The following is a 27,795-nucleotide window of genomic DNA, read 5'->3' on the forward strand; positions in this document are numbered from 1 at the left end:
TTGTCACATCAGAGGTTATGCAGTGGCAGTCTCTGGCTCTGGCCAGTAGTTTGTTCTCCCCTCAGCAAGACAACTGAAGATTGTCTGTGTAGAGTGGAAATTTACCCGGTGCATATGTATTATGTAAGTGAGCCTCACCTGGTTGTTTGTGTGTATGTATCTTAATGTGCATGGGATTTTGTGCTCATCATCATGTCAGGGCTTATCACATGAGCAGCAATATTGCCCAGTTATTGCTTGGGCAATCAGAGGTCTGGTATGATGAGTATGTACAGTAAGTACAGTTTATGTATGTGCAAATGTACATACAGTTTTAGTGGGTTATCCACATAAGCCACATTGAAGAAATATTTTTTAAACAGAAAATTGTATATTCTCTAAGAATTGTGTCCCTCCCAATACAGATTTTTTTTTACTGTTCTGTGACAATTATCTTATATTTCAAGAACATTGTAAGTCCATCAAAATCAAACACATTGCACAACTTCTTTTCCAATATACAATGCTTTACTCCCCAAATGTTTTCTGTTAGCTTACCGTCATCAGGGTGAAGATAATTAAACTGAGGTTTATTGTGAATGGAACAAAAACACAGAATCTGATCTTTTCACTACTTTTGATTTGGACTACAGTTATATGTGGTCCTAAATGCAATAAGACCACATTGTAAACTCTCATATCAGTATTCATGCGTTTTGCTGTGTCTCCAGGGGACAGATCACTGCCGTCATTAGTCTGCATTCATTTTACCAAAACATAAATCAATAACAATAGAGACAGCAAGGTCACAAAATTAATGGATATTTTTTGACAAATAGGTGGCTGACGGTTTAATTCCTCTTTTTATTTGCACCCTTTTTCTCTCCTTTTCTCATCTTTCAGCTCCTAGGGCACTTCATAATCCCATTTAGATTCATCCCTTTCCCACTATTTCAGAAAAAATTAGAGGGTGTTTTCCTTAATATTTCCTAACAGGACATGACATGGGTTACTGACAGTCTTTCCAGGGAAAGGTGAAGAAGTGTCAAAGAAGTTATAGTTCTCCTGTAGCACTGTATGGCGGTACCTGTAGTCACTAAACAAACTGTAAAATTTACAACTTTGACAGTTTGAGATAATTACAGGAACCCCATTTAGACCTGTTATTTCAACAAGATATGTTTCTTCTGAAAGTCACTAAACATATTAGTATTGAAATATTCCCCAGAGCAGTGGTGTTAGGTCGTTGTTTTTTAATAACATATGACTGACAGAACTCTCATATTTCATATAATATATAATATAATACTTCAGCCTGGTCAAATACAGAATGGCATTTTGGAGATATGTGGGTGCTTGAACACACGTATCCAGGTGCCGGTGTGGGAAAGGAAAATCTAATCTCCAACTCTATTGCAAACAAAACACAACTTAATTTATCATCCATTGTAATAAAATAGCCTTCCACATCCCAGACAGCCATTCCCACACACTCAGTGAAGTGTTTACCCCAGTGGTCCCAGTGCTTTGTTCCAGAATCTGGGAAGTGTTTAGGTGACTCGTAGTTCTGATTATAAAGGATTTCCTGTTAGCTCTTGGACTGAATCCAGCATTCTGAAGTCTGCACCTCACTCCACAAACATACGCACATAAACACTAATTTCTACCCCCCCCCCATACACCACCCACCACCCTCACTTCCAGTCTCTGAGCAGAATAAAGAAGCTGTCTGATTGCTGTCGGATTCCTAAAAGTTCCTGTTTGTCGTCAGTGTGTATGTGTACATGGGGGGGAGGGGGATTTTAGGTTTTGGACGAGCGTGCATGCAGTTCCTCAGTACTCCAGGAAAGGAAAAGGCATGTATAAATTGCGTAATCCAAGACCTTACCGCATCTTTGTCTGCAGAACAGAAGATCAACACAAGTCCATGTAAATGAAGTGAGTGACTCTGCTTTTCCTAAGGAAGTTTATCTTTTCCCATCATGACCAATCAATCATTAAATCAATAAACAGAGAGAGTTTTTGTGTGTCTATGTGTGTATACTTCTCTGGTTGACGTCAGGGAATATGGCTATCTTATCGTATTCTATGCTTATCCCCACAAGTGTTTGGAAACAAAATGAGAAAGCAAAAGAAGGGAAAGAATGAGAAGAAAACACAGTGTTTACTTATTCCTTCTCCCATCCATTCTCAGATTCTTCCTGTATATTTTTCTCAGAAACTGCACATGAAAGGTCCCTTAATGCTTTAACAAAAATTTTCTTTACAGTGTGTCTTAGGATGTTATTTTTGCTTGCAGTTGTTAAAGAATATGCAGCAAGATAAAATATACTGCATGTCCTTGATAAGATTTTAATGCAATTCTAAGCTCTTTACTGTCTGTCAGCATGAGCTAATGGCAGGCAAGTGATAGAAGGGTATAAAGTATCAGCAGTCAGAGCCTGTGTTACTGTGTGTGCGTGTGTGTATCCCGGTAGGGAGTTTAACCTGAATGCACACTAACCCATAGGGACTCTGTATCACTGTGGGGACAAAAATTGAGGTCCTCATGGGTAGAGACTGCTTTTTGAGGGTTAAGACTTGGTTTTAGGGTACAGGTTACAGTTAGGTTAAGGTTAGGGGTAGGGTAAGGGTTAGGGTGATGGTTAAGGTTAGGGTAAGGGACTAGGGAAAACATTATGTCAATGATGGGGATAGTGAAACAAACGTGTGTGTGTGTGTGTGTGTGCGTAGACAGGACAGTGGAGAGGTGAAGACGGCCTCTTGGGAGACTCACATTACGCTCTCCTGGCTTGTCCAACACCTTGTGCCTAGTGTTGCCCTGACTCCTCTCCTCCTCATATGATCCGACTTTTCAAATCAGCAGCCTCTTTCTTCCATACAACACTCACTGTTCATTGTGACCTTGTCTGTTTTCCCTGATGCCGAAAAATTAGGCTAAACTATACAAACTAATAGCAATTTTTTTGCTCGTAAATTTTCTTTCATGTCTTCATTTTCCTATTTTACTTTCATCTGTCCTTTTCCTTCTCCTCTCACCCAACCTTAATTATTTCACAAAATGATGAGTAATGTCCCTGTTTCTATTCTCTGTCCCCTTTATCATTCTGGCTGCAGCTGGGCTTAGCTGGGAGCTGTGACATTACAAGCTGCACCAAGACTGTCTCTCCCGCTCCTTCTCACTCTATCTCTGCGAAAGTGGCTGGTCACATCCGGTGTGACTCATCAGTTTTACCAATGATGATATTTTGTCATGTTGCGTTTCCCTAAACTGGTTACAGACCCTCAACTTGCTCTCAGAGACTCACCAAACATTTGAGATGTCTGCCAGGACCATTTTCGTCACAGTGTAATAACATCACCAACAATGGAATGACTGCTAGTCCTTAAAGGTACCCTGTGGAGTTTTCTTGTAAACACAGTTGTGTTTACATTCAATGTTTCTCACAAGAACACATTGCGTATGTCCTTGAGGCCTGTGTCACATTTATTTCTCAACAAAACATTTGCAGACCAGGTTGGAGTGTTTGGAAACTTGCATTCTTTCCATCAATGACAGCTTGCAGCGTTTTCTTTCCTTCATTTTGTTGGCACATTTCATCGAGTTTTTTAGCAGTCACCCAACTAACTGTTGATCAGTTTCAAATGTGTAGTGCTTGCAGTGCTTGGTTTACTGTAAATAGACCATCTTATTTAACACCAAGCAATCAGTTTTTTGGCAGATATAGTCAGCAAACTAAACTAGCTTCTGAAGGTGATCTGACCTAAAAAATACTGAGATTTCATGTGGCATGTGTTCTGTAGTCTATTTTAGCCTGATCATCTTCATCTTGGTAGGCTAGATGAAGTAAAGGGCATTGAAAGGGATACTAAACTTAGACTTACACCTGTCCGTAGTATACAGCCTACTGCTTGATCATGTTGCATTATGTTGCACTAAAATCAACTTCACACAATGGTTATTCATCTCAAACCATAAAATCTGCAACACAGAATTAAAAGCTCAGGTAATGTCATAGCCTTTTCATATTTCTTATGATCATACTCACTTTCATGAGGATATAAAGCAATGTTCGACTAATTTGTGTCATCATGTATCAAGCACTTTCCTGACACACTGTGTGCACTCTCATACAGTATGTGCAAACATCAACAATCTGTGTTGTAATAGAAATGTAACCATCCTTTGTAGCCCTCACCCACTTACTGTTGCGCAAATACTTATAAAGGCAGCAGTTATTCATGAATCGGTTTAGTTATTTATCTACCAAGGTGGTCAGATATTTGTCTTATCTGGATTACATCATGAGGTTGCCATCAGGATGAAACACGCATACACGCATACGACTTTCTGCTAATGTGAGCCATCCTTGTCAGTCCAGTACAGGTTTCCTTGGTAAACTATTGACCAATAATAAACTAGTTATGTTCAGTCAATAACTCACTTTGCTAAATATTGTAATGGATAATAAGGAGATAATGCCCTTTAGCTGTGTAGTATTTGCAGTATTCATTATATGCATTTACTATGCTTTGGCATAGGTTGCATGCAGTTATGTTTGTGTGTCCGTGGTCACCTGTTTGCCCCTATGACAATTGATTTGCTAATATCTACAAGTGCAATATAAATTGGATTAATGGTACTGGTTTTCTAACCATCCATTGTGCAGCGGCAGACTGCCCTTACTGGACTCTGGAAGTTACACTCTCATTTTTGCCACATGTGTGTTGTCCTAACAGCTGGTGACCCTAGAAACACTTCCATGAACTTTCCTCTATTTCCAGAAAAAGCACAGTAAACAGGAGGCCACAGTAGCCATTCTCCTTCATCAGAGCACTATATTGAGCTCCTGTCTTGTCTGGTAGCTGTCAGACATGAGGCAGCATACATCCATGAGAAAATGCCTAGAGCAGTTATTTCTGGGGTGATGGGATATTTCAGTTATACACACCTTTAGACAGTAAAACAAGTCCCTGTGTTAAGGCCATAAACACAGATTCACATAAACATGGATATTCAGCTGCAATATGTAGTAAGTTACTTTTATATCAGATTAATTTTTCAAACACACCGACTTCCCATTCACTACCTGCTTCAGTAGATAAATGCAATCAACAGATAGATCTGGGTGTAAAAACACTGGTGGCAAGGGCTTGTATCATTTATCAGTTGCTGGCATCCCTGTAATCCTATTTTTTCATGTTGGCCAAGGTGTAGTAAATGTACTGTCACAAAGAAATCTGTTTAAAATGTAACAATACTGATTGTTGGTCTGCTTAGTGCTATACTTCCTAAACTCTCCATGCTGCAGCAGGCACCTTTTACCTGATTCTGTGGAATCATTCAGTTTGTCATCAAGGACTTTATCAAACAGGCTTCTGACACAGAGTGATAAACAAAGTGGGAGCATACAGTTGTCAGAGTCCCCTGTATCTTGCTCTATTTTTGGAGTTTGACAGCTTTTCTTGGCAGACCTTTATGTGCAGAGTGGAGTGAACCTTGGAGGTTGAGAGAAGCGAAAACATGGTTTACCCTGAAACTGTTGAGGTCAGTGGTGTTGCCATTCTAGCTTGATGTCTGCACTGGTTTTCTAGGTTAGGTTGAACAAGATGTTTCCCAGTTGTTTGTGAAACAGCATATTCACATTAATGCTGTCTGTTTTTACCCATATTGTAACAGTTCGTATTTATTATTGACATGAAGTCATTATTTGTGAATATTCTGTTGAAAAGCCTTTAAAGCTATTTGAGGTTTTCTCATGCCTTGAAAACTACATTAGAAAGAGAGAAAGAGAAATTGAGTAGGCTCTATGATGCCAGCTTAATGGCCTGAAATAGAAAATGAGAGTAGCATAACTTCCTCAAAGAATCAGGAAACGTTGAATGGAGGAAGGAAATGGTGAATGGTATTCAAATCTAACTATCTATAATAAGGTCTTTTGTTCTTGGTTTTTCAGCAAACTGTAATCAGTCTACTTTGTCAGTTGTTTGGCTTTGCTTGAATATTGAATCTCAGTCTTATATAATAGTATAATTTAATAATTGGAGTTTAAGATGATGACAACAGCGGGCACGCTGCAGATTGTGAGTGCATTAGCTCACAAACATATCTTAGAGACAAAAACATTAAACACAAGGCAAACATACACAGATAAGCACATACATACATATATTCCAGCACATTCATGTGAATATGCTCCTACACACATAATTGCACACACATGTTGTTCACAATATTGTCAAGAAACAGAGCCAGCTCCACAATGCCATAGTTATGAAACACATGCATATGCTCACATTAATAAATGCACAAACAGACATAAGCATACACAGATAGCCGTATGTGGGCATACCCACTCATTTAACCCACTCCACCCTATACACACACAAGCACTCATACAGAAACATGTAGCATCATAAACACAGCCCCAGCCTTCAGCTCATGGTCACTTTGACCTGTAGGGGTCAGTGTAGCTCCACAGCCAGAGCCAAGTTCAACGGCAGATGTGAATGAAGTACCTGATCAATGACTCCCCTGAGCTCTCCTTTTTATGACTAAACCTATTTGGAGCACACTAAGAAATTGCTGTTCTGATATCCAGAAGGAAATGGTTCGAGTCAAATCCTACATCTCTTGTTCTTTGAATGAATTCAACTGTAGAGATGTACAGATGGCCAATCAAGAAGTAGTTTGATACAAAATTGCACAACAGTTTTCAGTTAAATTACAACTGTAGGATTGAGCCAAAGTCTTCCAAGCATTGTGCTAATTTAGTTTAGGTTGGGTATGGTATTTGAAGGGGGCCAATTGAGACATTAAACATCGCGTGATAGTACAGGTGTGGCTCTGATTAAGTCTAAATTAGACAATTCTTGCAAACATGTGAAGCTTAAGTCTGTAATGTAACTCACAACATGCATATGCTAGAAAGACATGTTACATATCGTTTAGACCAAAGCCCCACTTTACTCTCTCTTCCTTTGATTCTAAACCGATCACACATGAACACGGAAAGAGGGCCTGTGCTATTGAGGGAATAAAAATCCTTTAAGTATTGTGCATCTTATTGAGACTGAAATGCCTTGGAAGCCATGAAACAAAGAAACTCCTTTCACAGCAACATTTGTGAATTTAACTGAACAGTGGTCGTGTTTTCATGATTTTTTGCTGAGTGTCATTTCATCTATTGACCCAGAATAGCATAAAGCAACTGTGTTTAATGGTCAAACCATGGCAACGTAGAAGTCTATTTGTGGGTTGGTGTACACCCATATCATGTATGCACTATAGCACATACGCGCGCACACACAGAGGTTTGTGGCAGAGCAAAGTAGACCCATTGAGTGTGTGTGTTTAGGGAGCTGACCTTGAGCAGCTGTGTTTTTATAGGTGTGTGTGTGCACATGAACCCGTGTTTGTGTGTCTCGTGCCTTGCAGCCCAAAGCATTCTCTGTCTGGTCTCCAGACTGGTTCACACCAGATGTTGAGGAAGGAAATTCAAGAGGCTTCTTGAAAGTAGCCATGTTGTGATCGAAAGCAGCCGCAGGTTTCCAGCAGCAGACACTCTTTGACTGATGTGTGAATTGGAGAAAAGAGAGGAGGCCTGCTGGACTGTAGCTGAATGTCCTTCATGTGGGTGGTGTTGCTGGTCTCTGTATGAGTTTATCATGAGCATTGGTAGGAGATGCAGCAACAGCAAAAATGTCATTGGAAGTAGTTTTTAATCTACATGTGCTCTCACTAAATAGGAATTGAGTATGATGTACCATTAGATTTAGTCTGCACACAACACTGAAAACACTGAGAAAATACTAATTAAAACCATCACAATTTAAGATACTTTTGAAAATATGCTCTGATTTGACTTCTTTTTTTTGTAATACAACAGAAATACACATACAGTAGTACAGGGCACTAAGTATTGTACAAAATGTTTTATCACTTATTGGCTTCCACTTATTAGCTTTTCCTTATTAGCACATTCCCTCGACTTAAAACAATGACACTAATGACACTGTAAACTTGTTGACAATGTTTGAGCTTGTTTTAACTGCCTCATACTCTTCTAAGTGCCAACAGTCCCCTACTGCTGTGTCACATCAAAACTCCGAAATCTGCAGATTCCCAGTTTATCGTTTATTCCGGGAATATATCAGTCACTTCCAGAATACCTGGTACAGGCTCCTGATATTGTCCCTTCCTGCTTTACAGAAGCACATAGACACTCTATTACTGTATCGCAGTATGTGCTCACGTAAGTAAATGTAGATGCAGTGTTGTGGTTGTTTGAATGTGAAACAGACTAGAGGGGAGTGGGTGTTTATTTGCCAACAGCTGGCTCAGCAAGTAAGCCTCAGCCTGAGGTTCAACCCAAAACACCTGTGAACTTTACTTCTACACCCTGACATTAAGCAACTGAACATGCTATTCAAAAAACACCTGAGAAAGCTGCTCATTAGCACGCATGAACAGTATCTTAGCGAAGTGTCCAGTGAGGCTCAAAATGTCAAAAATATAGTAACAGTGGCTCAGTTAAAGTGAAAGGCTTGAGTGTTTACCTCAAAATGACATTACACTTCACACCAGTAAGATTTAATCATTTTCCATCTCAACTGCGATGCAGCAGCTCACACTGGACTCGTCTGTTATTAACAACCTTACATGTCTCGTCAGCAAATGTTAAATCACTCCTCCTTCTCGACACACACTGGCCCACTAACCCAGCTATCAGCCATCCCCATGTGACCCACTTCTTGCAACTGGCTGTCCCGTGTGCTTCAACACATAAACAACACACACGAATGAACTGATTAACTGAAAGGCTGTGGCACGTGAGGAGACTGATGATGCTTGCACATACTTATTAGTGTAAGGCAAGAAAAAATGACATTGAACTGAAATAATTGTCATAATTGTGGCATGATAATCTCATATTTCTCTTTCTCCCTTTCTTTTGCTTTATTTCTTTCTGAACAAAGGCATAAGAGGAAACACCCAGGGTGCAGGCTGAGGCTGGAACCAGCTAGATCAGACCGGTAGCTGTTAGAGAGAAGGGGGAGGTGAAGGAGAAGGGAGAAGGAGGATGAGGGGGGAGGGGGGGAGGGGTGAGATGAAGGGTGGAACAGAGGATGAAGAGGGAGTTGGGGGTAGAGAAAAAGGATGGGATAAGGGTAACTTCAGGAGGGGAGAGGTCGAGGTTAATTGTTTTGGACACGAGTCTAGATGGATAGTCTAGCAGGCAGACAGCTAAGGCCCCATTCCCTCAGTGATGTAATGCATCAGGCAGATGCTATTTTTAGCCACACTGGTACACTTAGCTACCTTAGCTTCAGCACACAGGGCTATCGATCAGCAGCAAAACTCACTGGGAGGATGAGTAGCTGCACCAAAATATTATGTTTCCTGTGTGCAGATCATTTTTGCAGCATTGCTCTGATCCCCTTTATTAGGCCTTATATGTAAACAGTTGTGTAGCTATTTTATGTAGCTAGCTTTATTCTGGTTTTTACTGTATGGTGTTGTTTGGAATGATGTTGATTTATTTTTTGCTAATGCTTCTTACATGTCTCAGTTCTCTTGATGAGGCCATTGGCGTTTGCTGTCAGCTTCTTTATCATTTACTGCTGCTGAGCTAAGGTTGGAAAACAAACATTTAGTTTCTTTCAGACCTGCTCATCATATCAAAGTGAGGTTAAATTTTGTCTAAAGATTAGTAGAATCATTCCCAAGGCAGCAGTAGATCTGGAACAAAAACAACAACAACCATGAACTGACAGTCTCCTGGGTGCTTGGGGACTACAAAACAAAGAGGATCTCTCCAATTGGACACTTGGCCTAGGAGAAGGACCAATAATTCAGGCTTAAGGTCATGGGCCTTAAGCCCAAAAAACATTCTGTAGAAGAAGAGCTGCTTTGTTTTTATATGTATACTGAAATGCCTTTTTGTGGCCTGTCTGTCTATTACAGTAATATCTCCCTATCTCCCTTATTATATACAGTATGTCTTACTTTCTCTGTCTCATTTGCTCTCTGGTAATTTCCTGGTTGTTGTGGACAAAATCACATGTGAGTGAGATAGCATTAGTTGCATTCAGGCATAATGTTTGGGAGCTTTGGTAGTTCCTCACCACTCACATAACACACAATACACTGACATGATTTTTTAGAGTCCTGCAGCACCTCCCAGTCTCTGCATTTAATAAGGCCATAGCCCGAGGGTCTAGACAGGTCGACTCCTGGTGACTTACACAAAAGAGAAGGAGGTCCGGGGACAAAGGACAGAGCAGTAGATAGGGCTCTGATAAACTCCACTTCCGCACCTGTCACCTCCCCAACCTACTAACCTATCCCTGTGGCAAGTCAACATTACTACAGTGCTGACATGTACCTGTGTTATTTTCACAGTGGACTGAACAATGGCCACAGTTGTAACCGTGACTTCCATACCTACTTACTTAATCTCAGCTAATAGGCCTCTACAAAGACCATATCCATATCAATCCCAGCCCTGTAACATAGTTTGCTGCTGACTTTAGATGTCTTGATGTCTTTCAAAACTACAGAGCCTGACCTTAACACTTATTTATCTCACTGGCTTGAATCATACCAGTCTCTTGTGTTGTCTCTTCAATAAAGCTCAAACAACAGGTGTAGCAACTATCAAAGAACAATTGGATAAGTGGATGGGTTTGATTTGTCCAAGGACGCCTCTCCATTCTAACAGGTGACTATATAATCAGAGGCGGTTACCTAATTGTTCCATCTCAGTTAATTAGTTCATGGAGTTAGCATGTCAGTACTGATAATGTGTACAACCATTGACAACTGCGCGAAGAATGAGTCTGCTCTGTCATAAAACCTGATTGACTCCCCTTTGCCCACATCCCACCTACCCCTCTTCTGTTTTACTCTAGTTAGTGCTGTGTGTTTTGTGACATTTAGCAGTCCTAGTGTTAGACATTCAGTTTGTTTGTCCTAAGTGTAATTAGCTCTAGGGAGGGTGGATAACTCCCTTATCTCTGCCACACCCTATTTCTCACTCTATTTTCAGAATAGAGAGTGTCGTCACTGGTGTAGTTTCATTAACAGGTTTCAGTTTATGCCAGGCTCAGATTACAGGAAGTTTTGGATTATTTATTTCTCAAAAATCTTGTCTAGGGCTGTATTTGGCACTGATATTGATTCCTCAGAAACAACCGCCACACCGCTTTTACTGCAGCGGAAATGTTAGATGATTCTTTGAAAGCTTCTGTGGAGTTTCTAACCCCTAACTTACATCACTTATTAAAACTACTAGGCGTCATAGCCTAGTACAGCTAGATTAACATGAGCATTTAAATGGCAAAATGGCATTTAAATGCCTTGGTACACACCATGTAAAATAATAAACGTTCCAGAGGTATGCCTCTCATGTAAATTGTCTCCCATGACAGTCTAAGTGTTTCTAGAGAGATTAAACTAGCCTTCACGACACACTACCCCAGCTAATGGCAACAGCAGTCTTAACATGTCTATTGACAGAAAACATGATGGCTCGGTTTGATTTGAGCTTTGACATTCACCGCACAGTGTCTGTGTATGTGTGTCTATATGTCTATCTACCAGCCTCTACTCTAATGTCATATAAAAGAAAATAAGCCATATAGGAACACTGTAAGACCTTAGTGGTTTAGATAACTTGGTGATATGTTAGCCAGACCTTAGTGAGCGGTGACAACAGAGTGTTATGTAATAGGCACAAAAGCAATAAAAAGTCCGGTCAAGTTCTAGAGTGTGCTAGTGTGTGTGTACCTGTCTATACTTATTTTAGGGCCTTTTGAAGAGGCAGATGGTGATCAGACTAGCTCTAATCAAATAAAATATTTGTGGAACACACCCTGTTACCTGTTGACTCACCCGGACTGGTTCACCATACCTGCTTACCTGGTTTCAATCAAGGAGCTGAGCCATGTAGTTCCTAGCCCAGCTCCATGGAGGACACAAACACACACATGCACATCTGGGGGGCAGCCACCTGTTAGAGTCTATTCACACCACTGCACACACGCTCTCTTTTAAGCCCTTTGCCCTCCTTTCCCTACAAGGCCATTTCTCTCTACCTGTTATGTCATCGTTTCAACACAGTGGTTCAATAGTTATCCCTGTGGCTATTAGGGTTTGTCACGAAAAGGATACGGTGCATTGCTCAAAGCTATGCTATGTTAAGACTAGTTTTTCAGTATTGACAATTTTGTTCCATGTGCTGTAGATACAGCCAAATCTCATTTAAATCAACCCAAATAATCAGGCCAAAGTGATTGGCAGTGATTGTTACTAGCCCCTAACACCCCCGCTGATCATTTATTAGTTAATCAAATCAAATCAAATTTATTTATAAAGCACATTTAAAAACAACTAGTTGGCCAAAATGCTGTACAATAAAATAACATAGATAAAATAAAATAACATGGTAACCAGCATAACAATACTATCCCATACACAAATAAATAAGTAAAAGGAACAGATGGAAATTTTAAAACACAGAGGAGTAAAAGTAAAGCATAAAACCTTAAGAACAGTCAAAGCCCTGAAAAAACATGTGGCTCTATCCATCCCACTCCAATTCCATGTGTGCCCTTGGTGCACACAGCCACAAAAATACCTAAAGTGCGCTGCCACCTCTTTTGTGCATGGCCCATTCTTGACTGTGCCCTACGCTTGATTTCACAAAATTAGAGCCTTTTGTGTTAAACATACATGCGTGTCTGTACTGCATGTTCGCTTGTGATTATGTGTCTAGCGTCCTGCAGTTTATTTAGCATTTCTCGCTGGGTAGTTCCCCCATTGTTTTGCTTTTGAGAGGATGGATGGTGTGTCATACTATGCCTTTGGCCAAATGAGGCTAACTCTCTGCCAAAAACACACAACCCCGCCGCATAATCTTTGTTCCCATAAGCTACCTGAACAGCTTCTCCACTCAGGCACGATTCCAGGCAGTTCAGGCACGAGTTGCCTTCCTGTGCCATCCCTCCCACTCACACCATGCAGGGCTTGGAGCATGGATGGGAAACTGACTCATGATTCTTTTTTTAAGGGCCCTGACTTTTCCCCTTACTCAACAGGAGGATGCAGGCAGGGTTAGTAAGAGCTGGAAAACCCAGGAATGGTTATTTAGGGTTTTCCTAATGGGTTTGCAAAATGTAAGAAAATAGAACAGAGGAAAAAAACAGAAAAAGACAGAAAAGCCTGTAGAGAAAAGACATTCGACGAGTGACTACGTTGACATCACCCCACTCAAACAGGCAAGATTTATGGTGTCACTTAATATCCTTCTTTATTAGGAGTACCCTCAACACAAAACAAGTCAAACAAATATAAGCTGTGTGTTCTTGAGTGTGGAAAGCAGGTCATGTCACAGCTCACTATGCCTATTTACCTGGTTACTATAGAGACTGCCTTGCTAAGGAAATTAGCCAAAACCATAGGGTGGTACCAACAGTATACATGTTTTGTATGCTTGTTTTGGAGATATAAAGAGCTCATCTGGTCTGCCTTCAGAACCATTTGCTTGGCTTTGTTAAGTCAAATCAAATGACTGTTGAGGTGATAATTACTGTATAGGTAGGATAAAGAGACTCAGAGTTGTTAAGACGCTGCTTAAGAATCACAACAAAATATAGTCAGTGTTAAGCAGAAACCTTCCTTCTTACCTGAAGCAGTGTCTGCTACTGTATGTCCCTGACTGCTGAGTGTCATGAATATAAGTAATATTTGACACCAAGTTATCGTTCTCCCCACATCCCTCGTCTCCTACTCTCTCTCACCCTCTTTCTGGTCCATGGCACTCGTAGAGGGCTGACAGACTGCAGGTTATGTAACAATCGCCCGGCTGCATTGGCACCACACTCTGTCAGTGCCAGAGGTTAATGAAGCTCTCTGATGGACAGCAGAGCAGCAAGATTTTCTGCTGCCCTCATGGGTTTTCCACACAGTCCTGCCTCCAATGTTACAAATTGAATTTTGGCCCTGATGCGTTCCCACCTACAAAACTCTCTCTCCCTTTCTCTCCTGCTATCTCTCTCTCTCTCTCTCTCTCTCTCTCTCTCTCTCTCTCTCTCTCTCTCTCTCTCTCTCACACACACACTTACCACAAGCTGTTTCTGCAGTGATTCTGCAATGGCCTTTATTCCATTATTTGGAGAAGTGTTACACCCACACATTTGTGCAAATCTTGGTGTGTGTGATATGATACAAAAGGATCATATTTGTCAGTGTTGTTTATGTTGTTGATTTTTTAAATGTTGCTTCCGCCTGCATAGCTTGCTGCATGGTGATGTAACAGGTCTGCAGGATAGGATGCGTCTCTTTGGGAGGGGGGCTATCTGAATCCCGCTGTCTCCTTTAAAAATGTATAGACTATGAAACAAGCAATAAATCGCCTCATGCGCAATTTGACCTGCTGACACTGCAAGGAGAACTGCACCTGTGTGTCAGTATGTAATTACCGTGCTCTCTAAAAATAGCACATTATGGAGTATGAAAGGCTCATTTACAGACAATGGTAACCGATTCTAAATGTGTCTTTTTCTCTACAGATCTGTTTCCTGGTGTCAGCTTTCCATGGCCGAATGTTTTCAGAGGACAGCTGTGCTGCTCTGGCGCTCTTCTCTCACTATTTCCACCTCAGTCAGTTCTTTTGGATGCTCATACAGGTAACAGTAGGTTAACAAGCAACACTAGACATACTTGACTCTACATAGCAACAAAAAAAAACGTAAAATCATTATAGCATTAAACCTTCATATTTGGACATAAACATTATTATATACATCAGATTTCTACATAGGCAGGGCCACCAGCAGTGTACATGCAGCTCAATCACCTATGACACGTTCTTTTCCTAATATAAACAGAGATATTTGATCTATTTCTGTTCTTTTACCTGGATAAAGAGATGAGGTGGAGGCTGTTTCGCCATGCCTCATCACAGTGTAAAACTGTGTCTGTACAGTCTGCAAGCCTCAACAATGATGTCTATTCACTAAGCCTTCAATCACACAATGGCACCAAGTATTGAGCTGTAACTCAAGAGGGTCAATAAAGTCAGTCTGTTTGTCAAAGATATAGAGCAGATGAAATGTCCTAATATATTATTATACTGTATACTTAAAAATCCCATCATTGTTTTCATTGTTCACAACTCTTCACTGCAGTTTCGTTTTTTTTCACATCAAATATGATTATTTCTTATTGAAGGGCACCTGTAAGTAAAATCTCCTTTCCTTCTCCTGCTCATTTTCCTTATGACTTGGCGTAAGGAAAATGGGTTCCCATTCTTTCTTCTGTACCTTACGTGAAGCATGTATTTTTTTACGTAATACCTAGTGAAACTTCATTCCTCCACCACGTGGGCTTAGGCAGTTTTGATTAGGGGGTGAGATAAAGGTACCAGAAAGCTGCATGACATGATCTTTGACCCTAGACTGGTACCACTTAGTAACACCTCTCCCCAGCAGCAACTAACCCCCTCCTTCTTGACCATCTGCTCTCTTTTTTTTTTTTGACAGAACTGCCAAGAACAAAGCCTGGCAGGCAAAGCCCTAACTTGCAGCTTAACATGCTCACATGAAGAAGATATTAAGGCTTGATTTACACTGTTGATTTATACTCCATTACTGGTTAAACACCAAAATACTACACTTATTTTATCTGTTCATTTTTATACAATGATAAAAAGAAAAAATACATCAGATGTATGCCACACACAAAGCCAAAAAAAAAGATGTTTGCCAGTGTAAATCTCACCAATGCCAATTTGAATCCTTCAGAGAGACTATAGATGACTTGTTACATGCTGCACAGGAATGTGGTGAACATGGGCCCGAGTACTTCATCAGCTCCTCTAGAGAGGAACGCTGCCCCAGGGACTATGGTAGTCTGCACAAGACATGCCTCATTTTTCTCCCAAATTGAGTCTATTGTACGTTGATCAAGACTGCATAAAGACTAGTTAAAAAGACAACAAAAAACTAAAAGTAAAGATACTGTAAATGGTTGAAACAACCAGTTTCTGTGACTCCAAATGTCAGTAGAACAAATGCAAACTTGGCCAAAACTACTAAAAAATACCATTGAACAATACCATAAAGCCATCCCATCTTAAATGATTATGATAAATGGGTACTTAGGCCCATCTGATAGGGCTTTGGGGGTACGTCAGACAAAAAAGGTTTGGCTGTAGTGTATATAATCTCTCCTGGCACATACGTTATTATTGATGGAGTATTATGAGATTAGCCCTTTGAATAAGCTAATAGGGAGTGACGACGATAGGGTTATACTGGGACCAAGCAGTGCTGAATGTATGCACTTTTTTTCATATCAGAATGTTTACCAGATGACATCTGAGATATCTTAAGGGATAAAAGCTCAGGCCAAAGGCTTTCATGTGGATTACAAAATGTTAGAATTTGGATGAAGAGAATTGGCAGTGAGATAAAAGTGAGATGTTTTGAAAAGCGGGTTCAGACACTCATGGTAGTAATTAGTATGGTAGTAGAGCTGATATGATCTAGTGGAGGAAACATAAACTAAGATTGACCAAGAAGAAGTTCAAATACGAGGGAAGATGTAGCTTTGAAAAAAAAAAAACACTTAAGATTTTTGGTTTTTTAGTCGCTCACTCACTCACAGAGATTTACTTTTTCTTAAATTGCCCTTGTTCTTTGACACCCCTGCCAAAAAACGTCCCTAGTCATTTTGTTATTGTCAGCAACAATAGTAGCTGACAATGAAAATATTGCTGCCACTCTGGCTTTCATTGATGTGTGGCACTACAATCCGTCTGTCCTCACTGATGTCTCAGTATCGACCCCAGTGATGTCTCACTGCTCATTTTCCCCCCTATCAGGTAGCTGCTTTCAGCTAAGTGGCTGATATTAGTGGGCGCCAGTAACCCATCTCAGACCATGAATAAGACTTGAAATCAATAACTGCAGTGTGTGTGGGTGCGTGTGTGTATGTGAGGATGTCTACATCCAACAGTTGTTCAGGAGAATATGCGCTGACATAATGCCAAAAAAACTGCCAATAATTAAATCATTATCCAGACCAGCCTTTTCTTGACTGCAGAGGCAACCTCAGCTCATTGAGAAACTATATAATATTACATAACAATACTGTACAGCTCTTCTAGTACTCTCTACTCTACTCTCTACTAGTAAAGACATGCTAAAGCATTAGCACTGGCCTAAAGTGCATTTCTACCCTGTTTCATTGTACTAGTTAGCCAGACAAACAGCCAGCCAGGGTGCCAATGTTGTTATTTTTCAATACTGTTAATGGTTAATGGTTGTTATAAATTGTATTCACTCCCATTGGATTGGGGTGACAACAGAAATCTCACATACCTCAGAACCTGAACAAATAAAACCAAAATGATTTGCATGGCTAGATACCACTAGATGTAAGAAAATCAATTTTTTTCGTTATTTGGTTGAACCAACCCTTTAAACAATTAGCACATCAATAAGACAAAAACATAACCAATCATCAAGCCAACTAATCTGCAAGCATATTGATATGTATCCCAGTCATTTAGCCTGGTAACACATTGCTTTATTCTTAGACTGCACAGCCACTGCAGAGGCAACAGCTCAGCACAAAGTTACCGGTAATCCCTTTACTGTACCTCAACGGCTCCAGCCTGCTCACAGCCAAGGAAAGGTTCTTGATTCTAAACCAACATCGAGCTATTGTCTCAGTACCGTGCAGTCAAGCTGTTACACAAGTGGAGTGCAGTTTTTTTGTGCTGCATACGTGTGTCTGTGTGTGTTTGTGATTATTATTGTGTTGTGTGTTTGTGCAACAATGTATGTCAGTGGTTATATAATGTGGTTTTGGTTATGGGGGGAGACAGAGGTTATCTAAAGGGGAAGTCAGCATCCCTTAACCTCCTGTCATTGGTTGCATCACAGAGCCCTCTGTGAAAATGTCCTGCATAAGTGTTCACAGGCAGATAGACAGTCACAAACATCATCAGCTGTTATTCATTGTCGTTGTTGAGCTGTTGTATAAATGTCTACTACTCTGAACAGAAGAAGGAACTTTAATTGCATTGCTGATAATGCCTAAATCTCTTTCTCCTGTTTAAATTAAAGTTAAATCTTTATAGGCTAAAAGTTTGGTCTTAATGAGGTTAATGAGGCTAGGTGGAGTAATGGTAATCAATTTGTAAGCCCAGCCTGCAAGTTGGATTGGAAAATGGAGTGCTACTTCGTTTTGCCTCTGAGCTTGAACCTTTGCACTTTGCTCTTCACCAGTGCAGCGGTTTAAAACAGTCTCAAAGATATATGATTGTCTGCTGATGTCTTCACACAGGGATAAGACATTGTGCCTGTGTTGAAGCTGCTTATGTAACAATGCAGGGCTTAGTGTATCAGATGGATTAGACTATGACAGCCTGCTAAATTACAAAGCAAACATAGATATTGTGGGTGTGATAAAAGTGTGGTTGTATGTGTGTGTTTAAGCACTTCACTCACTATGAAGACCAAATGTCCTCACAAGCAAAGAAAGATGAAAAAAATCCAAAATAAGAGAAATATAACAATCCATGAAGGTGTTGCTTGTGTTGGCACATAGCTGTTTTTCTGTTCACAGTCCTGTACACAAGTTGTTTTCCCAAACTGTGTCCTCAGGCGGTGAACTTCTGGCAAGTGCTGGTGATGAATGACGAGCACACAGAGCGTCGATATCTGCTCTATTTCCTGTTGGGCTGGGGACTTCCTGCTCTGGTCATCATTGTCCTGGTCATCGTCTTGCTTGGCGGCTTCGGATGGACCATACACACTGTATACGGACTGGTGCAAGGAGATGTGTGAGTGGACAGTGCAAAACACATATGTACATACACAAGTGGTCTTTAGAACTGATTAAAGGAATACACACTCTAACGTAATCTGTTTTCATAAGGGGACTCATGAGTGTGTTTTTTAAACCAGTCTGAGTCAGTCGTGGTGACTTCAGTTTCTTTTTAGGTGTAGGTAAATTCCACTGCAGGCTAGAGAAGAAAACACCTGAGCCAATGACATCATGTGAGGAGGTAGCTTGCCCAATCAACTGAATGACTGAATGTGTCTCCCCATATAGGCACTTCTTTACCTTATTTACCTTAGAGGTGGAGGCTTCACACAGCAGGGTTCAGAGGAATGGAGAAACCTTAAATAATTCAAATACTGTGTGGCTCTTTGTGCATGTGTGTGTGTGTGTGTGTGTGTGTGTGTATGTGAGAGCTAAAAATAACCTCTTGCCATCTATGTATAGAGCACCTGAATCCTAGGACACAACAGATGAGGTCACTTTGAAAAAATGACAATGCACAATGGCCCCTAGTCAGGTGTGTCTATGTTGAAGTGAGTGTGTATATGTGTGTATATGTGTGTGTGTGTGTGTGCGTGTGTGTGTGTGTGTAGTAATTGCCAAAATAAACTATTTACATCGCAACATATGTGCTTGAGTGGCATTCTTTCGTGTGTGATCAAGGGTGCGTGATGGGGAAGTCAAATACTGATTAAGTCACATCTAAAATTAGCCAGTGGTCTTAGGTGTGGCTGTTATCCTTGGGATCGAGTGTGTAAGCGTGTTTCCTGTGGGTGGGTGTATGTGAGACAGTAAGCGTATACATGAGAGATTCAAGGACACAGAGGAGTATTCAGTTTCCCTGGAAGCGTACCTTCCTCTTTGAGGGAATGAGGCAGCCTTTGAATTTCCTCTCTTTCCTCATGAGTGTAAACAGGTAGCCGTCTTGTTCTCTCACAGCTCAAGCTGTCTCAGTTTCACCCTGCCTGCGTACAAACAGGTGTCAAGGTCAGACCTTGCGTCAGTGAGCATTTTTGTGTCATATATATTGTATTTGTATTGTAATGGTATGTATGTGTGTCAACATATATATATAAGTTGTTGCTAGATCCATGTTGGACTAGATAGCTACAGTAATGAAGAAGTATGGTAAGATGAGCATACAATAGGGAGTGGCACTATTAAATCACATAACATTTTTCTCCCTGTTTTTGTCATGATTTTATATTTTTTGTCAAGGTTTTCATTCATCTAGCTGGGTCTCACATTGTGTGGTTGAGAGCTCCTGTTACTGCTTTGTGGGTTGGACCTTATGTCATTTTTACTGTGGCACATACGTTGTTCATCTTCAAATTAAATAGTGACGTCTCCTAAATTTAACAGACCTGCAATTGTGGAGAAATCCAATACCATAACAAATACCATGATATAGAGCGAACAACGACATAGTAAGTAATAGAACTTAGCTAGGTTGTGGGTTAGCAAACTGTCCCTATAGTTGCTGCTGCAAAGCTAACAGCCAGTGAGGACGATACGGTTTCCCAGAGCCAGCAAACCAGCTCTAGACAGCGATACTCACAACTCTCCTGCTACTATAGCTAACATCTCAACAATAGCATATCTTGACAAACTAGCAAGTAAGGTGAATGTCCGTAGGCAAGTCATTTCATGTTACCTGACACACAGATCATGGCTGGAATAGTGTCGTGCGGCTCGGTCTGAGCCACTTTGTTTATTTCCCATTTCCAGAGCCAGGGCTGTGTACAAACACCAGAGTTTTTTTCAGCGCACACACAGAACGGACAGCTAGTGTACCGTGAGGAGATATTCGCTGAATTTGACAAAAAGACATGTATTGGAATAGAATCGCATACCCTACCTTTAAATTCAACTGTTAATAAAACAGAAACTGAATAGAAAAGTTGGAGACAATTAAATTATGATAGATGAAAGAATGTGAGGAAAATATATTAATAATTCAAGTAACAAAAAGTAAGATTTAACAATAATGAAAGCTTTTTATCCTGTTTGGCTGATTCATGTTTTGCTATTTTAGATGTTGTGTGTTTTATTGTTGTTTTATTGGCTAATAAAATAACAGTTGAAAATTAGCCTTTTGGCTAATATTGGCACATTTACAGTGATGTTGATCAATGTGCATTGTCCCTGAAAATAAATACATAAATTAAAAACAAATAGATAATTATTTGGCACGTTTATTGATATTTTTTTAACTACATACATTTTCTTGTATTGTATGATATAGATAGAAAATAATTTTACAATGATTATTTTAAAATGATTAGTTAATACTTATTGCGTTGGCACTCTTAAACCTTGAATTTATTGAATTTCATGTTAATTACTTAAAACAGTATGTATTCCTCTCTCACTTATTATCTTACTCATTACCCATGCACAGTTGATAAGCAGAAGTGATCATCTTTCACCACAGATGCATCACCCAATTGGCTTTTGCTAGTGGAGTAAATCTCATAACCATAATTTGATTTAGATTAGATTTAGATTAAAACAGAATACATTGTTTATACAGCTGTGTGTTACTAATTAATATTTGAGTATTAGTTTGTAGTAGTTTGGCTCCTTTATAGCTTGGCTTTCCTGTAGAGGCAGTTAAATCTGACATCTGTCTATTCAGCGCAGGCGGTTTTATAGTCTTCCCTGTGGAAATGTAAATTTACATCTTGAATATTCCGCGAGTACTTTATGTAAGTTAAAGGCTACTACGGAAGCATGTATGTCTCCTTAAGACAGACTTAATTTATACCATTGACTTTATAGGAGGTGTTCCTTAAACAAGGCCCTGTCCGTCAGTGACCCCACTACCTCACACTGCCGTGTGTATAAAAAAAGAAAATCCCAGCAGCATTTCTATGAAAATCCCCCTATTGCTCACTTTATTTCTTCTCTCTCAAACCATGAAGTTAGTGAAATGAGCCCTTTTGTTCATTCATTACATTTCACTTTCCTCTCACAAGGCCACAGCAGTAAAAATATCTATATTTCAGTGTGTTTACATTCTCATAGTGTGGCTGTCTTGCTGGGACAAGGTGATGCAATGCTTTATTTGGCATACCTCATGTTATGTTATGGCTAGCATTGCTCCAGTTATTTCTCTGTGAGTCTGCGGTGAGGTCCTATCTGTATTTTATGCTCCCACCAAACAGGGGCTGAGCTTGTTTTGTGAAAAGGACAAAGTCACATGAGTGTTTTGATGTTTTTTGTTGTTTGGCAGTTATAGTTTATATGAGGATGTTGATTTTCCCAGAGAAAAATAATTCGCTCAGTTTTCTTTAATAAAGAAAAAACACGCCTGATTGGACAGAAGCTGGGAAAGGACTCCTGAGATTTCCCAATAAAACAAAAGAGAGATAGACAGTGGGAAAAAAAGTCTTAACTAGTCATACTAACTCACACCAAGAGAAATAACTTGATCGTAATTCCAAAAAAACAAATAGCTTTAATAAAGAATTCCACTTTTTCAAGAAATAAGCTTACTTTTGACCTTTCATTATTTCTATTAAGCCTGAAATACAGTTTGTCCCTTAAGAAATTTTAAAGTTTCTCCTTTGGCTGATCAGCAGATGAACTCACATAACCACTCTATATTCAGCTCCCTTTCAAACCAGGAAACAAATGTATCGTGTTGTTTGTTCTTTGAAATGTTCTCTCATCATTTAAATAGAAAAACACTTTTAAGCGTCTTTGGCCTTAGATATTATCCTGCTGTAGCTGCAGGGTGACCTGGTTGTTCAGAAGATTTAAGAACATACGTATTTTGCTGCTGAAGGCAAAAGCTGCTATTAAGCAAGAATGTTGTGAGTCTTAGGCAGGCTCAGAGGTCTCACCGGCCAGATCCTGTTTGTGAATCTTGGTAAAAAACAAGGTCTTAACTTAAATGTACAGCAATATATTCATGTAATGTGTTTCCTTTTTCCAGAGCTTAACTTTGCGCTTGACGCACTCTTTTCGCATATATTCTGCTTCTTTCTACATGCACTGAAAAAAACAATCATTCACATTTCTGTCCATCCTCCAGATGCTTCATCCCGAACATCTATGCAGCTCTATGCACGGCGGTGCTGGTGCCTCTCATCTGTCTGGTTGCAGTGCTGGTCGTATTCATTCACGCCTACCAAGTTACTCAGCAGTGGAAGGCCTATGATGACATTTACCGCGGACGAACCAACAGCACAGGTACCCAACCTCCAAATACATACTGTAAACATGTACACAAACACACAAATAAATGCTGTTATACATAAGCATGGATTTGAGAATGTGCACATACATAGATAAAATTGCTTACATGTACGATGACACAATCTCTCACTCTGCACACATACAACACCACAAAAACAAATAACCTGCTGCCAGGATGCCCATAGGAACTAGACTGCATCCAACCCCTATTTTTGTCTAAAGGTTTCAGCCCCTATTTTGCTCAGCTCTCAGGCTCTGTCTCTGTCTGCTGTGTGTGTACCCAAGGGATTCAAGATACAGGAACGAAACATTAGAAATACCTGCTTTTCTGAATTAAATAATGCTGACAGTCACACTTTTATTCGACTTAATGGAATGATTTACAGAGCTGAAAACACAGTTTAAAGCAAATCAGTTTAAAGTATAATGGTAGAAATGTGTTTTATACACTCTGATGTTCTTTGGGTTCATACGCCAACTCTAAAACCTTTCTTCCAATATGTTTCAATTGCATGTTTAAGGTCATTTAAAGCACTAAATGCACACAATACAGTTTAGTAAGATGTGCGGAAACAACCTCAAACTTGTTCTTTATGTACGATTCTTGTTTGCAGAGAAATAACCATCATAGAGTTATGGTCACAATGAATCAGTTGCATTTATTTAGCACAGTCAGTCACTTCGCCTGCACATGAAGATCCTTGCCAAACCAGTTTAGTCCCACAGTATCATGGCTGTAATCAGAGGCCATCGGTGAGAATCAGCAGGCTTTAGCTTGTTTTGCTCAGTCAAGGCCCTCCAATGACAAAGCAAAGCCTGACTTAGTGCCAGTCCTTTGGCTGGCAAGCAGTTTGCCCTACACACTGTGTGTGGCCTCTGACCACCAAAACAGTGCTTTGCTGAGCTGCAGGTAGGTGTGCATTATTAACAAGAGAGCAATACTTTTTCATTCACAAACCAGGCTAGGATTTTCACCTGACAGGAGCAGCCGAGATCAAGAGTAGGTAGAGATTGAGTAGACAGGATAGATTTGGGGTGAGTTGAGGGTTACAGAGATTAGGAATATGGTACTGTACTGTATGTTGAATGAGAAAAGCAGAGAGCAAGCAGTCAGCACAGCAAACAAGGTTTTCAGCAGCTTCTAAAACTCCTTATTTACCCTATGAGAGAGAGAACGAGAGCGCAAATGTGGGGGAAAGGTAGGCACAGCGCACACTATTCAAAGCAGCAGTTTCCTAAAGTCCTGACTGACAGTGTGTCACAAGCACAGAGGACAGAACGGTCCTTGAGGTGTGAATATGTATGTCCAGTTTTATGTAGAACAGCTGCACTGTGAAAAGGCTGTTCATGAATGGGAATTCAAATGAATTCAAACACACACAATTGGACAGCAACATTCTTTATGAAAGTTCATGCAGTGATGGATCAGTGTTGGTTGCACCTTTAGTTTTTATCTGGATGCATAATGAAACCACCACATATACACATGCACATATATAAGCATGAATACAAAATGCACACAAACAGTATGGACTGTATTTGGTTTTACTTTTCTTTTCTTTTCTTTTTCTTTCTTGTGGCTTTTGGCAGAGTAATGTATCAGTATTGGCTTTGTTTCAATATGTCCAGAGTCCAAAACAAATGGGAGGGAAAGGCCTGTAAAATTGTATTGTTCTTAACACAGGCTACGCCTCTGCTCATTCCCTGAACTTATCTACAATTTGTCAGAGTTGCTTTAAAAAGCCACAGGCACTGTTAAAACAACTCTGATCAGTTTCAGTCCTGCCATATGCAGTGATCAAACAACAGACCAATCATAAAAAAAAATCTTTGATTCACCTTGATATGTTAATCAGATATGTTTTGCAGGCTAGTTCTATGGTATCACACGTTACCTTTAAATAGGCTAAATGACAACTATTCATCACTTGTTTCATCGGTCCATTCTTCAGATGGGCCCATTTATCACACTCATGAATCCAGTAGTGTGAGCTTCACCTTGACGTTCCCATCTAGCTGAGATTCTGTGTGATAGCTGATGCCATTCAGACAATGAAAATGTAGGTCGCCAACATTTTCAAATGCCTTACTGCAGCAAACAACTGATGAGATAAGCTGAGGGCTAATCTGTGTCATGTGTGCGTGATTGTGAGAAGCCCACATGTGAAACTCACAGGGCTGATATAGCAGGACTAATGACGTCAGTGAAATCCAGAAAGTGTGCCGGTGTGTGTCATGTACCTGTGCCTCAGTGCCCGATGTAAGGCTTTTTAGATTAGATTAGATTCAACTTTATTGTCATTACACATGTACAAGTACAAGGCAACGAAATGCAGTTTAGGTCTAACCAGAAGTGCAATAAGCAAGTGCAGGATATAAAGTGTGTGCATAAATGCAGGATAGAGCATAGTGGTACTATGGGCATTATATACAGATGGCATTACTATAAACAGAAATATACTGATGGATATGTACAATAATTAATTGGACTGGGCAGAACAGTAGTGCAATGAATGTTAAGTAGTGCAAATTATGGACAGAAATAACAGTGCAGTAGATGAGTTATTGCAGTATTCAGTACATAGTACTAGAGTGCAAATGATGCAGTATATTTATAAATAAATAGTCCGGTAGTGCAAATGAACATGTGGTACATGTAGCAAAAACAATATAGCAGCATTTAAGTTAAGGTATATGAGGGGACAGTGGAATCAGCAGGGGGGGCAGAGTACAGTAGGAAAACAGCTCTGGGAAAAAAGCTGTCTCTCAGTCTGGTGGTCCTTTTCCAGAGGTACCTGAGGCGCCTATCAGAAGGCAGGGAAGAAAACAGTCTCTGGGGGCAGTGAGAGGAGTCCTTAAGAATGCTGTTGGCTCGACACAGACAGCATTTCCTCTGGATCTCCTCAATGGCTGGAAGTGGAGTCCTTGTGATGCGCTGGGCAGTTTTCACCACCTGCTCCAGTGCCTTGTGCTCTGCAGCAGAGCAGTTCCCATACCAGACTGTGACACAGTTGGTTAGGATGCTCTCTACTGTGCAGCGATAGAAGTTCACCAGGATAACTGAGGACAGTTGGTTCTTCTTCAGTGTCCTCAGGAAGAAGAGGCACTGGTGAGGCTTCTTGACCAGGCAGGAGGTGTTGGTGGTCCTGGACAGGTTCTCCGAAATATGGGTCCCCAGGAACTTGAAGCTGGAGACACGCTATTTATGCTTGCCAGCATAAATATACATAAACTAAGTAAACAAAATTTACAACAGTAAAATTTACAACAGTACAAAAGCACAACAGTAAGCCCTTATCACAGCCCCCACTGAACCCACAAGGTGTATTTGTAAGACAAGATGTTCTTCTGATACAGAAGTGAGCAGACATTTCAACATGAGCAGAGTTGAATTAATAACTGTCATTGTTCTATTTTTATGTTCCCTGACTGCACTTTGATTGTTGATTGGTCAGGAATGTGGAAATAAACAAATGCATGTGATGGATGTGGTTTGATTGCAGAGTGCTATATTATATAGTTTGTGTGTTTGAGGCTGTGCAGTTGCTTCATTTGGATGTCAGACAGACCAGAAATGCAAACTCTTGAAGATGTTGTTCACGGTGGATTAGAACTGGATTTGTTTTCCCATACCTGGATTTACTAGATATATTCGTTATGGCTACATCATGCACATATCAAAGAATTCAAGTTGATATATTTGGTTGAGAGTATTTTATTGTTTAGGGTTTTTTTTAGGAATAATTTGTTCCCATCGATCATCATTGCAAGAATACAGCCTATCACCAAACAGAAGCAGAACTTTGTTTTTTTCGTCTTTCCTACCTCATTAATCATCTATCTATCTATCTTATCTTGTGACCCTTTGAGGGGGCCCGACCCCTAGGTTGGGAACCACTTGACTAAACTCTACGTAAAGAAGTTTTACACAACATGCACCCCGACCAGCTACAACGATGTTGCTTATACATTCATGCATCAGTATTAACAATCTAATCATGTCATATATCAGTTACAGGGTAATTTTTCTGTAGAAAGAGTACTTTTACTTTTGATACTAAGTACATTTTACTGCTAATACATCTGTTCTGATTTTACTTGTAATGGAGTATTCTTAAGTTGTTGTATTGTTACTTTTACTTAAGTAAAGAAGGAGGAGTACTTCTTCCATCGCTGTTGGGCTTTTCCTTTGTAAATTGCTGAATTTAGTTATGAATTCATTATATTTCTTCTTCTGCTATTATGAAAGTACAATTTCATTACACTTACCAGAATATTCTCTGCAATTAAACAATATAAAAAACATAACTTTTACTGTGCCTAAATGTTCACACTTAGTTCAAACACACATTACTTGTGTGTTGGGTGTTTGTGAGTGGGGTGTTTGTGAGTGCTCAACACACACTTATTACAGCTTGTTGTCATTACAGCTGCTGACCTCTCTGACAGTAATGTCAGCACCGTCTTGAGTTTCTGCCTGGCTGTTTTTGTTGAACCCACATTCTCCTCTCAGTTTGTCTTCTCACACCAGGAACCAACTCTGATCAAGTGTAAACTGGAGCCTGTCCTCCTGTGGAGAAAAGTAGCTCACTCATGTCCAGAGAAAACTGGAAATGAGTGAGCTACTAAGTAAACTGTTTGTTTACTTCTCAGTTCCGCCAGACAGAAAGATACCCATTACACCATTTAGAGTCTCTCTAGCAGAGAGCTAAGACCCTCTCACGTATTTGTTTACGCAAAGGCTTACATATGCA

General features: G+C 40.1%; 1 protein-coding gene across 2 annotated transcripts in view; it reads left to right on the forward strand.

The window, feature by feature from the left end:
* The window catches only part of adgrv1 (adhesion G protein-coupled receptor V1), a 114,823-nt gene that overhangs the window by 69,173 nt on the left and 17,855 nt on the right, over positions 1-27,795 (forward strand). The window contains exons 89-91 of one of the 2 annotated variants that reach the window (XM_044198044.1): positions 14,554-14,670; positions 18,658-18,836; positions 22,878-23,035. In XM_044198044.1, coding sequence (XP_044053979.1) covers positions 14,554-14,670; positions 18,658-18,836; positions 22,878-23,035 — 454 coding nt within the window. The remainder of the gene's footprint in view (positions 1-14,553; positions 14,671-18,657; positions 18,837-22,877; positions 23,036-27,795) is intronic. The other variant, XM_044198045.1, reaches the window with a different exon arrangement.

The sequence above is a fragment of the Siniperca chuatsi genome, linkage group LG5 (assembly GCF_020085105.1).
Source record: "Siniperca chuatsi isolate FFG_IHB_CAS linkage group LG5, ASM2008510v1, whole genome shotgun sequence".
Lineage (NCBI taxonomy): Eukaryota > Metazoa > Chordata > Actinopteri > Centrarchiformes > Sinipercidae > Siniperca > Siniperca chuatsi.